At 43.4% G+C, this 13648-nt stretch overlaps 1 protein-coding gene across 1 annotated transcript in view; it reads left to right on the forward strand.

Moving 5' to 3' along the window:
* The window catches only part of TMC7 (transmembrane channel like 7), a 53595-nt gene that overhangs the window by 30800 nt on the left and 9147 nt on the right, over nt 1–13648 (forward strand). Inside the window, exons 7-13 of the mRNA XM_081089920.1 lie at nt 1690–1837; nt 2746–2919; nt 3965–4122; nt 6743–6860; nt 7155–7252; nt 9272–9458; nt 12269–12399. Of these exons, the coding sequence (XP_080946046.1) occupies nt 1690–1837; nt 2746–2919; nt 3965–4122; nt 6743–6860; nt 7155–7252; nt 9272–9458; nt 12269–12399 (1014 nt within the window). The remainder of the gene's footprint in view (nt 1–1689; nt 1838–2745; nt 2920–3964; nt 4123–6742; nt 6861–7154; nt 7253–9271; nt 9459–12268; nt 12400–13648) is intronic.

The raw sequence follows: 13648 nt of genomic DNA on the forward strand, positions 1-13648 counted from the left end.
GCTGTAATGGGGAGAGGCCCACCCCTGGAGGAAGAAGTGGTAGGGTGGCAAAGAGTGTGGACTTTGGGGTTCAGAGACTGAGGTTCGAAAGTCACTTCACCTCTTTAAACTCATTTTCTTCCTCTGTGAAATGTAGACACCTGGTTGTTGGGAGAATTCGCAGAAACAAGGCATGTAAAGATCCTAATTTAATAAATGTGGGCCTGACACATTTATTAAATTAAAATCATCATCAAATTGGCCCCATTTCTGCCACTAACTGATTCTAGGGCAGCAGTTCTCAACCTGTGGGTCGCGACCCCTTTGGCGGTCGAACGACCCTTTCACTGGGGTCGCCTAAGACCATCCTGCATATCAGATATTTACATTACGATTCATAACAGTAGCAACATTACAGTTATGAAGTAGCAACAAAAATAATTTTATGGTTGGGTCACAACATGAGGAACTGTATTTAAAGGGCCAGAAGGTTGAGAACCACTGTTGTAGGGAACTAGTTTCCTCTCCTCCAGACCTTGGCTTTCTCATCTGTCAAATGTAGGTTTGGGTTAAATCAGATTTTTCACCTGCAGTGGTACCTCAGCATCACCATGGAGTTTTATAAAATAACACATTTCTGAACCCTCCCACCCTGAGAGCTCCTTGATGGAAAATACCAGGATGTGACCCTACCTGGGAGTCTGCATTTTGGAAAAACACCCAGATGGTTCTGATTAACATCCTTTGCTATGAACTTTGGCAGAATGACTGAGCTTTATAATTCCTTTAGCTTTTTATTGTCTTCACAACTCACTGGCAAATCCTAAAAACTCCCCGTTTCATCTACAGTATGTGACATTTCATATATCTGTGTCATCAAGTGTTTTTTCCCCCCATGAAAGCATTTGAATGAATAACAGTTATGAAGCATGCAAGAGTTGCACCTGATTGGAGCAGATGCTGACTAAATATTGGATTCATTTACTATTTAAAATAATCTATTCATTCATTTATCCATCAGTTGGATAGTGGCCACATTATGGTCCAGGCATTTTGGATATCAAGGTGGCGAGGCAGCCAGGGTATCTGCCCTCAAGGAATTTAAAATTTAATCAGGGTCAGGGACTAGAAGCAATAAACAGGTAAGTAAGATAATTGCAGGGTAGGTTCACTGCTGTGAAGGAAATGAAAGAGACTAATTTAAAGTGGGAGTCACAGCTTTAGATGGTGTGGTGGGGAATCCAGGGAGGGGTTATTTGAGCTGAATCCTAAAAGATGGGAAGGAGGCAGACATAGGAAGTGGCAGGGGGAAAACTGTCCCAGAAGAGGGTAGCAGGGACTGCAAGTGCAAAGGCCCTGGGGCAGGAGCAGAGGTGTGTGTGTGTTTATGAAAAGGAAAAAAGTCGGTGTGGTATCAACAGAGTGGCCATATGGGAAGAAAGATGGTATCGTGCAGGATCATATAGGCTGTGTTAGAATTTGGATTTTATTCCAACTGTGAGAAGAGCTGTCATGTGGATGACAGGAAGTTATTTTCATCCAGGAGATGCCTGGTTCGCTGCCACATATATTTAGGATGGTCCAGAACGTGACTGTGTCAAAATGGGTGGGAAATGCCGCCATGTGTAACTGTTTTAGTCTAGACAAAGTCAATCCATGGGCTTGTATCTTGTTGTTCTCATAAGAAGCATAATCGTGTTTTGGGGTCAGGTCGGTGGAAGGGTTCAAAATCAACCTGATCCGGAGTGAGGAACACTTCCAGAGTTACTGCAACAAGATCTTTGCTGGCTGGGACTTCTGCATCACCAACCAAAGCATGGCGAACCTCAAGCACAGTAGCCTGCGGTACGAGCTCCGAGTGAGTGTTGCTGGGCTTTCTCTTGGTGGCTGCTTTGCCAGCAAGGTGGTGCCTTGGGAGGTGGTTTGCGGCTTGCAGAGGAGCTAGGTGGGGCCCAGGCTTCTCCAGTACTTAGCAAGCACTTTGTAATTTTCAAGAGCTTTTAGCAAAGAACAGCTTCCTGGGGTTGATCTCCTTCTACCCTTGTCCCTCCTGGAATTGAGCTTGTAAACTAGGGCTGGGAAGGGACGTGGGGACTGGACAGTGAGTGGAGGAAGTGGTACCTTTCCTCCTCCCCCTGCCACCCTGTTATCTCGTGAGAACCCGTCATAAACATCACTTATACCAGGAAAAATAGGACAAAAGACGGAATGCTAGGCTGATAAGGTAGAGTGGAGTGAACATGAAAAAGTAGGAGAATTTCTCAATAAGGAGAGAAGGAGTAATAAATAGCATTGTGATCAAACCTACCTCCCTCCTCAGAGGAGGAGACAATTGTATCAAAGTTTAATAAAGTAAGATGGAAGAAATAAAATCACATGTGTTATTTGTTATACTAAATATGAACAGACTGAATTTTATTAAAAGCAGAGACTAGGTTGAGTTAAAAAAAACACCAAATATGCCCACCTTACATATTGTTTCAAGAAATAATGCATATAACATATAAGTAATATCATGAATAGGCTAATAGTTCTGTTTTCCCATTTATTGCAGTTGTAATTGCTATCTCAAATAGAAGGTTCTACCTTGCCTTTGGCCTTTAAACACAAAAACTAGTTGGGCTTTATCTGGGAAGGTATCCTGGGAAAGATGAATATTTAAGGAAAGTCTTAAAGAGGGATAGGGTCTGAAGATAAAACCAGAGGTTCCACCCCTGAGTGTCCCTTCACCCTCATGCTCACAAATGAGTCTTCTTTGCTCCTCAGGCAGATCTGGAGGAAGAACGAATACGGCAGAAAATAGCAGAAAGGACCTCTGAAGAAACGATACGGATTTACTCTTTGAGGCTGTTTTTGAACTGTATTGTTCTGGCTGTTTTAGCGGCATGCTTTTATGCAATCTATAGAGCAACTATATTCTCACAAGAACACATGAAAAAAGTAAGGACTCCTTGAAAGTTAGCTTTTACACTGGTTGGGACATTAAGCTAAGTGCCTTGTAAACCTATGAGGCAGACACCACCATCATTTGTTTTACATGTCAGTCATCTGGCTGATATGACAGAGAACCAGAGATCAGAGGTGACCAATTTCCACTTCTAATAGAAAGAAAAAACATCCAGGATAGAATATTTGTGGCTCTACTCTCCCTGGGACTCACAATATTTAAATCCAGCTGGATTGCCTGATTTAACCCCCAACTCCTCTACTTATTAGTAGGGGCCTCAGTTTACCTAAAATAACAGTGGTTTTAAAAACTCAATTCGGTCTAGTGGCTCTGCTTCATAAAGTCAATCAGGGGCCCAGATGCTTTCCAGCCTGTGGCTCTGCCACCCTTAGAGTGTGGCCCCCTTCTGTATGGTACTTGATAGCTTACCATATAGCCAATGGGAAGGAGATGAGAAGGGCACACCCCTTCCCTTTTAAGGTCGTGACCTGGGGTTGCACGTAAAAGTTCCACTTACATCCTTTTGGTCAGGTAGCTGTACCTAGCTACAAGGGAGGCTGGGAAATGTAGTTTTATCCTGGATAGGCCTATACTGTATGTGGCTAAATAGTCTATTATAATTAAAGAAGGAAAGAATGGCTATTATAAGTAATTATTACAACCTTGAAAATACATTGCCCATTGATACAGAAATATGGATTGTTTTTCTTACATCTCACCCAAGCAAATCCAGTAGAGCTCATTTTTCTTCTAGTATGTGCTAGATCATGTTTCCTGTATTTGAACACCCAAGGAAGGAGGATGGCTTATGTTTAAAGGCCTTGTTGAATGACATGTATGTTTTATTTTGTTTTGTTTGCTAATGAACATGTATAGTTGAGGTTTCCCCCCAGTTTTATTGAAGTATAATCGACATACAACACTGTGTAAGTTGAAAGTGTACGGCCTAATACATGTAAGCTGAGTTCTTTTAAGATCAGTTCATCTGTGATGCAACTTTCCGTATTATTCTCCTGACCAGTTTTGTTATCTTCATAGGAAATCGACAAGATGATTTTTGGAGAGAACCTCTTGATATTGTACCTGCCTTCTATTGTGATCACTCTGGCCAATTTTATCACCCCAGTGATCTTCGCCAGGATCATCCACTATGAGGATTATTCCCCAGGCTTTGAGATCAGGCTGACAATCCTTAGGTAATGTCTAGACATGCCACTCAGATCACCAATTGCCCCATCCCTTGCTTCTGGCAGACATTGCTAATCAATGGCGACACATTTTCCTGCTAAGCCAAGAATCCTGTTCAATGTTCAGACAGCTCCCAGGAATGAATCAGGGTTTGCACAGTCAGTGAAATCTCTTTGACTTAAGAGTCTACTCATCAGTGTTATATTTTTGGTTCATGTTTTGGCGCATCGACATCTGAGGGCTTAGGGTGGGGCCCTACAGGAGATGTTGCTCTGACGATGTTAGAAATGCCGAGGGGGGTAAGGAAGTGAGAGAGAAGGAAAGGCAGCTGATAAATGGTGTGTTATTGGGCAAGTTACTGCTGGTGGTTACTGGGGCTCAGTTCTCCAACCAAACCAGATACTCTGCCTCTACTGCCTAAGGGTGGCTGGCTCCCAGAGGCATTAACTCCCCACACTTCCACCCACTACCTCCATGGGTGGGCTTTGGGTAGAGAGTTACAAGTCCTTGCAGGATGAACTTGAAGCATTTGTTGGAATAGTGAGCGCTGAGAAAATGTGGCCATTTCACCCACAGTGTGTGCTACAGTTGACTTTCTGTAAGTTGTTGTAATACCTCTTCTCACTTTAAATAAATATTCAGTCTCATTTTAAAAATAATGACAGGTATGAAGCAGGGCGCAGGAAGTTAACACAAATGAGTTGGAGAGGACCAGGTGGGGACCATGTGATGTGAGCATTTTTTGCTGCTTCTCAAATGCCTCATTACATTTGCATCTTTTTTTTTTTTTTACCTCACCCAAGAATATGTTTTTATTGATGAGAGAGAGAGAGAGAGAGAGAGAGAGAGAGAGAGAGAGAGAGAGAGATGAAAGGAAAACATTGATTAGCTGCCTCCCATACATGGGGATTGAACCCGAAATCTAGGTATGTGCCCTGACTGGGAATCAAACCCGCAAACTTTTGGTGTACAGGACGATGCTCCAACCAACTGAGCCACCCAACCAGGACCATTTGCATATTTTTAGAAAATATTCTTATTTTGGGAAATTTTAAACAGAACGAATGGTATAATGAACCCCCCATGCACCTGTCATTTAGTTTCCATTATCAACATATTGTCAGTCTTGTTTCATCCCCCGCTTCCCCCCCCCTCCCCCCCAGATCTCAGGCGACATGTCATTTCACCTGTAAACACCTCGGTATATCTTTTAAGTGACAAGGATTTAAAAATATGTATATAACCATCATGACCCCTAATAAAACTGTCAGTTCCCTGATGGAATTGCAGATGGGTTTGTATGATTGGTTTGTTCAAACCGGGGCGTAGGGTGGGGCCCTGGTTTGAACAACCAGGTGATTACCAAAGGGAAAGGAAGGTGGGGGAGGTAGGAGAGGGCATGGGGGAGATAAGTGGTGATGGAAGGGGACTTGACTTGGGGTGGTGAACACACACTATAATATACAGACGATGTATTATAGAATTGTATGCTCCTTCTATTCTTTAAAGAATTCTCCTTCCCCTTGTGCTATGCCATTGATTTATGGGGGACACTGGTGCATTTGTCCTGTAGAATGCCCTGTAGGCAGCATTTAGTTGTTTTTTCATGGTGAGTTTGTTTTTCTGTACCATAGTCATGGTAAACTACTGGGTAGGTTCAAACTCTTCATTATATTCTGCTTCAGTTTTTCGTTATGGAAACTCCTCAGTGACTCTGGGTTCTCATCTCACCACCAGGCACGTAGGGTCAGGCGGCACGCTGCCCACTGGGAAGAGTGAGCCAATGGTGTGGACTTGCTTTTTTCTACTGCCCACTTTTTAATGGCATAAAAAAAATTACAAACCACATAATAGAAAGCATCTTTAAAAAAGACAATAGTACCCTCTGCCCTCCTTTATTGAATCCAGCTTCCCCAGGCAGCCCTCATCTGCTCATGCCAACATCCACATTAAAAAAAAAAAAGTAGATTCGTATCTGTATGAAACTCTGCAATATGCTTTATTCATTTTTCAATATATCAGACATCTCTCAAAGCTGATGCTTATAAGATTCAATTAGTATTTTCTTCCCCCCCCCCCCAGAAATGTACAGTGTTCTATAATATGGCTAAAGCATCATAGATTCAGGAGGTCTCCGTTTTCTTATCTTTTTTTCCTGCCATTTAAAAAATTGTTGTATTATATTAGCATAAAATCTTCCATTTTTAAAACATGTTTTTATTTATTTCAGAGAGGAAGGGAGAGGTAGAGATAGAAACATCGATGGGAGAGAATCACTGATGGGCTGCTTCCTGCACACCCCCTACTGGGGATCGAGCCCACAACCTGGGCATGTGCTCTGACCAGGAATCCAACCGCGACCTGGTTCATGGGTCAGCGCTCAACCACTTAGCCACACCGGGTGGCCAAAATTTGCCATTTTTAAGTGTACAACTCAGTGGCATTAAGTGTTGAGCCACCATCACCACTACCCGTTTCCAAAACTTGCTCATCATCCCAAACGGAAACTCTACCCATTTGTGAGTTTGCTTTTAAGAAAGGCAGCTTCTCTGCCCCCTAGCCCCGTTTAAGGGCCCAGCCTGCCCCAGGGCCTCCTCTTCCCTTCCGTCTCTTCCTCTCTTCCTGCAGGTGTGTCTTCATGCGGCTGGCGACCATCTGTGTGCTGGTGTTCACCCTGGGCTCCAAGATTACATCCTGTGATAACTACTCGTGTGAGCTCTGTGGCTACAACCAGAAACTCTACCCGGTGAGGTGGGGGGGGGGGGGGAAGGGGCGCGTCCCGCTGAGTGGGTCATTTTGGAGAAACAGTCTCAAGGTTGAGAGAAGAATCTGGAGGTCATGGGCTTGAATTCCAGTTGATCCGCTTTCTCACTTCTAAGGGCTTGAAAACCAGTTTGTGCCGGAGCTCAGAGGAGCATCAGCTGACAGGCTCCAGAGGCAACAGGATCGGGGACGAGGATGGGCGTTGGGAGGAATCTGAGAACCTGGCTTTCTCTGCCCTGAGTCGGGTCTCATGGTCTCTCCCTGTCTTTGGTTTTAGTGCTGGGAGACCCAAGTTGGGCAGGAAATGTACAAGCTGATGATATTCGACTTCATCATCATCTTGGCTGTGACCCTTTTTGTGGATTTTCCCAGAAAGTAAGTGTGAGGGGTTCCCCCCCCTTTACTACCCTACTCCTCCCACCCCTGCGCCTACTGGAGGATCCTCTCATAGCTGCCCTCCATAAAGCGCTGGGTGAGTTCAGTCCCGGGAAACCACTGACAACCATCCCGTGACTTTCACACAGCTCCCAGCCATCAACCCCATAGTCCATTAGGTTCCCCAAAAAGGCAGTGTGAGGAGTGGAAATGTCTGTTTTTCATGAGGTTTCCATGGGGATGACTTCCTGCCATTAGCACAGCCACAGCCCTGTCAGGGAAGACCCTCCAGGCCTCAGTGGACACCCCATTTCCTGATCTGGGTTCAAACCCCAGCACTGCCACTTGCTAGTCATGTGACCTTGGGCAGGCAATTTAAGGAAGGTCTGGGCGTATTTTCCCACCTGTGAAATGAGGCAGTAGCAGTGCCCACCTCACAGCACCATTGTGACAGTTAAATGAGAAAATGCAGAGAAAAGTACTAAGAACACTCCATGCTTCGAAACTCAGCAAAACATTAACTATCACCATTATGATTATCAGTACTATTCTGTGAGCATGTCAGAAGTCCAGTAAGCCCTTAAAATAAACATTAAAAAAGACACTGTCCTTGTGCGGTGGTATGGCTCAGTGGTTGAGTGTCTACCCATGCACCAAGAAGTCATCTGTCCGATTCCTGGCCAGGGCACATGCGCTGGTTGTGGGCTCAGTCTCTAGCAGGGGGTGTGCATGAGGCAGCCGATCAATGTTAATGTTTCTCTCAACAGTGTTTCTATCTCTCCCTCTCCCTTCCTCTCTCTCTCAAAATCAATAAGAACATATTTTAAAAAGTTACAAAAAAGAAACTGCCCTTTAAAAATTATACAGCCCAGCCTTAATGGCTCATTAGTTGAGCATTGACTTATGAACTAAGAGGTCATGGTTCAATTCCCGATCAGAGCACATGCCCGAGTTGCAGGCTTGGTCCCCAGTGGGGGACATGCAGGAGGCAGCCAATCAATGATTTTCTCTCATCATTGATGTTTCTGTCTCTCTCTCTCCCCCTCTCCCTTCCTCTCTGAAATCAATAAAGATATATATTTTTAAATAAACATTATGCAAATGTGCCATGAATATGTGCTTCTTAAAATTTTGTAAATATTGAGAATTTAAATAAGTACAGGAGTCTGAAGAATAGTGAGAGTTCTTGTTTGTTACCATACCTCTAACTCCCCAAACCCATCCCATTCCTCAGAGATGGCCATTGTTAATACTTGGGGGCAGATCCAGCAGTCCTTAACAGTAAAAAGTCATTTGCATAAATACATGTGTACATAGACACACAGCCTTGCTATATAGACATGTTCATTTCCCCCCTTACATGGGATCACGGTGCATCGATTGGTTTGCAGCTTGCTTTTTTTCCTCCCACACAAACAAAACATCTTGAATTTTCCATGGAAGGACACATGGATTTTCCTCATCTAAGGACTGTATAATGCACCACTGTATCCATGGCTTATAATTTGTCAACCCAGGCCCTAATTGTGGGCATTTAGGTATTTTTGCTAATGCATGGCAATGCTGTAGTGAACAATGGTGTGTGTTTATCTCAGACCTCTGGCCTGAGGGTGTCAGTAGGAAGCTTTAGGACTTCAGCATGCTAGGTGGTAGGGTCTTCATAAGCTATTTTCTGTGTGGATGCACATGACTTCGTGGGCTGAGTGCAGGCCAGAGCACAGATACTGCCCATGTTGTTTATCATCACCTCAACCCTGTGAACTAAATTGTGTCATAAACCCCCCATATTCCAGATGAGAAAAATGAGCCTTCTCTTAATTTATTCGGCTGCTCAGTTGTAGATCTGAGACTCAGACCCTGGTTTTATGATTCCAGAATTCACTGTCTTTTGCATCTTCTAGCCTTGTGACTAACCAGTTTCCAGATCTGTGTGGAAATGGCCCTAATTTTGTGGACGTGGTTCTGTGGCTTTGGCGGACGCTGGTGGTGCAAGTGAGAAATTGTCCCGTTTGTCTCCAGGCTCCTGGTGACGTACTGTTCCTCTTGGAAGCTGATGCAGTGCTGGGGGCAGCAGGAATTTGCCATTCCTGATAATGTCCTGGGGATCGTGTATGGGCAAACCATTTGCTGGATCGGAGCCTTTTTCTCACCCCTTCTCCCTGCCATTGCAACCGTGAAATTCATCATCATCTTCTACGTGAAAGAGGTAAGGAGAGGTGGGGATGACAAGCTGATACCCGGCACCATTCTTGACCTTGCACGGCATTCAGTACCCGTGTTTGGAGCTCACCCACATTCTGTCAGATACCTCAAAATTGCACCCCTTATTTGATATATACTTCTGTTCTGGAAAAAAGATGTTCGCATTTTATAATTTTGAGAGTTCTGTTAAGTGTTGTCTTGCTCCTGTAATTTAAATGGCATTTTTATGTGTCACTGTCTAGGAGCTGAGTTGCAATTATTGACCAGTTGACAGTGGGACATTTTGGTCATATTTAATGCAGTGATTATTAATTTAAACTTTGTAATTTTCTGTTTGGATTTTGGAGCCTGTGAATTTATGTTCTGGTCTCAATTATTTGTGTAGGTTCTCAAATAGCTGGCAGACCCTAGGCATTGTGTCTGAAATAAGTGCTTAATGGGAGAAGTGGCCTGCAGATGACTAACCTACCTGGGCTTATTAACCAAACTTATTTTTCTTTGTTATAGAGGCAGTGTATGCTCAATATTAAACATTTAAACAGTAGAGATATGTATACAGTAACGTTCATCCCTTCTTCCAGAGGTATCCTTTGTTAACAAGCCCAACATTCATCTATTACCTCTAATACCAAGGCCTGAGGATTCAGAAATGGAAATAATAATAGTATTAATAATAATAGCAGATGATTGTAATGCCATGTGCCCCTACTCTGATGAACACTTAGGAAGCTGAAGTTCAGAGAGGTTGAGTAACTGGTTTAAGGTCACACAGCTTATAAGTGAGTCTTCGGATTTGAATCTGGATTTATCTCACTCCAGAGCCACTTAACCTGGTGAGCAGGATCTTGAAATTGGGCCAAACTTTCTACCTGGATGGTTTGGCCTTTGAAGAATGTTCTGATGCTTTCATTTGGAAACTTTGTTTGGCTGAAGTCACCAAAGAAGAAATAGAGGAGAAAAAGCTCATAGGAACTCTTTCCCTTTCCCGAAAATATTGGTTGGCCAGTGACTTCCCAGCCTGCAGCACAGTAAAGACAGCGTGGGAAGGCCTGGGTCAGGGGCACTGGGCTGTTCTGACACTCACTCCAGGCCTGACTGACCGGCTGCCCCCAGACAGAACACCAAGTGTCCTTGGAACTCAGTGTCCTCTGCTCACAGGATGTTCTGGCTACTGCTGAAATCAGAAGAGCTTGATGCCTACTCCCAATAATTGCATTTAAAATAATAAGGAGAAATATTATGCCTGTTATTATACCTCTCTCCTCCTCCCCATTTGATATTTCTTTCAATGGAAATACTTATTTTAAACTATAGGAAAAATTGCCCTGGCCAGTTTTGCTCAGTGGTTACGTCAGCCTGTGGACCAAATTCCCTGCCCTATTGGGGGTGCAAGTGGGAGGCAGTCAATCGATGTATTGCTCTCACATTGATGTTTCTCTCTCTCTCTCTCTCTCTCTCTCTCTCTCTCTCTCTCCCCCTCCTCACCCTTCCTTCCACTCTCTCTAAAAAAAATCAATGGAAAAAAAATATCTCGTGTGAGGATTAAAAAATAAAATATAGGAAAAATAAATATGCTTATAAGAATTCAAGTAAAATATATCTTAATTTTTTATGGAGTATTGTAGATCAATTTTTTTATTTTTATTTATTGGTAAGACGGAGAGAGAGAGAGAGAGAGAGAGAGAGAGAGAGAGAGAGAGAGAGAAAGAGAGAGAGAGAGACACTTGTTGTTCCACTTATTTATGGATTCATTGGTTGATTCTTGTATGTGCCCTGACTGGGGATCAAATCTGACAATGCTCTCACCAACTAAACTACCTGGCCAGGGTTGTAGGTCCATTTAATACATATTTAAACCCCTATCTATAATAATAAAAGTGTAATATGCTAATTAGACCAGACAGCTGAACGACCTTCCAGACGTCATTCCGGACGTCCTTCCTGATGAAGCCATGGCGGCAGGGTTGAGGCAGAGGCGGTTAGGGGCGATCAGGCAGGCAGGCAGAGTGGTTACGGGAAATCAGATAGGCAGGCAGGGGAGTGGTTAGGAGCCAGCAGTCCTGGATTGCAAGAGGGTGCAGGCGGGCTGAGGGACCCGCTCCCCTGCCTCCTGTGCATGAATTTCATGCACCGGGCCTCTAGTAAAGAATACTTTAAAAAAAAACCTTAAATGAGGTCATACAGGACAGAGTGCTGAAATCTACCCTTTTCATTTCACAGCACCACGTAGGAGGTAAAGCTCGCTTTCTCCTCCTTTCTAGGGGCTACATGGTATTCCGTTGTGTGGGTGTAACTTTTTTAAAAAAACACACATATTTTTATTGATTACAGAGAGGAAGGGAGAGGGGAGAGAGATAGAAACATCAATGATGAGAGGGAATCATTGATCGGCTGCCTCGTACACACCCTCTACTGGGGACTGAGCCCGCAAGCATGGCATGTGCCCTTGAATGGAATCAAACCTGAGACCCTTCAGTCCACAGGCTGATGCTCTATCCACTGAGCCAAACCAGCTAGGGCTGGATGTAACTTTTTAACCTTTAAGGACTACCCCCACCCCCTTGATAGCTATTTCGGTTGCTCCAGTTTAGTTATTCCTTGATAACAACAACTATAGCAGTAAACGTCCACATACATGTATTTTGGCCCAATGTTGGGGTCTGGATTAAACATTTTTCATTTTGATCTAGATTGCTTACTGCCCTGTAGAAAGATTAGACCAATTTACATTTCCACTGTAATGCTTGACTTTGCTCATTTATCCTCAAGGAAGCTGTACTCTTAACGTTTCCTCTCTTTTTTCTCTCCCCTTAGATGAGCCTTCTTCATACCTGCAGACCCTCCCCAAGGCAGTTCAGAGCATCCAATTCTAATTTCTTCTTCCTGCTGGTGTTGCTCATCGGCCTGTGCTTGGCAGTAATACCGCTGACAATCAGCATGGCACAGTGAGTTCCACTTGGTTTTCTAACACATTTCCCTGCTTCCTGACAGGATCCCCTTTTGTTAAAGGGTCCCTCGCGTTTTCTATGGGCTTTGCTCACAGGGCGCCACCCGCAGAGCTCGGGTCAAGAAGTTGCTCCTGGCTCAGCCAGGCCCGTCCTTGCTCTGGACGCTCCCTCTGGTGGCTGGATCCTCTGGGTCCACTTCCAGAACTTGGGCTTGCTGGGTGGCCATTACTTTTGAGAGTGCCAGGTGGGTCTGTCCTATCTGTTCCCTTTTCCTGAGACTTCTCTGCTAGTCCCCATTTGGATTGTGTCTGATTATAAAAAGAAGCAGGAAGTCACCCATATTCCTGCCCCTTTAGTGGAGGGTTTGCACTTGGCAAACATTTACTTAACACCTTCTATGTGCCAAGCACTATGCTAGATGCTAGGGATATAAAGACACTTAACACATGACATATGAATGTAGAGCCTGGTTTGGAATTTGGAAAGAGCAGAGATGCTCAGCTCAGGACTGAGGAGCAGAAGTTGAGGTTTCAAGCCCCAGTCTTGCCACTCCCTTGGTGGGTAAACACTTATACCAGAGGCCAGCAAACTTTTTCTGTAAAAGTAAGAGAGTAAATAATTAGGCTCTAAGGGCCAAATGGTGTTCATAAGCCACCATAGACAATATAAAAACTAATGAACATGACTGTGTTCCAATAAAACTTTACTTATAAAAAACAGGTGGTGGGGGGGGGTCAAGTTTGGTCCATGGGCTCTCTAGCTTGCTGACTTACACTCTCATGGAATTTAATTTCTTTATCTTTAAGTTAAAAATCCTTCAATTTGGAATCTGTCTCTCATACTTTATTTTTTAATTAACCTAAACATATATTTCATTGTTATAGTAATATATATTATACATAAAATTTTCAAGTAGTACAGAAGGGTGAAAATTAAAGAGGAAAAATCACTCTTTATCTTCACCTCATAATCCCACTCTTAGGCAACCACTGTTAACATTTTGTGAATACTTCTAGAAATTCATAAGCAAAATATTTTTTTTAAAATATTACCTATGGAATAATGCTATAATCCTGTTTGGCAGCTTATTTTCCCCCCTTAATTTTATATTGTGTCATTGTCCATGCCAGTATATATAGAATTCTCATTCTTTTAAAATAGTTTTTAACTTTAATTTTTAAAATAGAATACATATATTGACATGGCACATAATCCATATTTATATATTTATTTCTCCCTTCCTCTC

The sequence above is a fragment of the Myotis nattereri genome (genome assembly GCF_964212035.1).
Source record: "Myotis nattereri genome assembly, chromosome: 4".
NCBI classification, from domain to species: domain Eukaryota; kingdom Metazoa; phylum Chordata; class Mammalia; order Chiroptera; family Vespertilionidae; genus Myotis; species Myotis nattereri.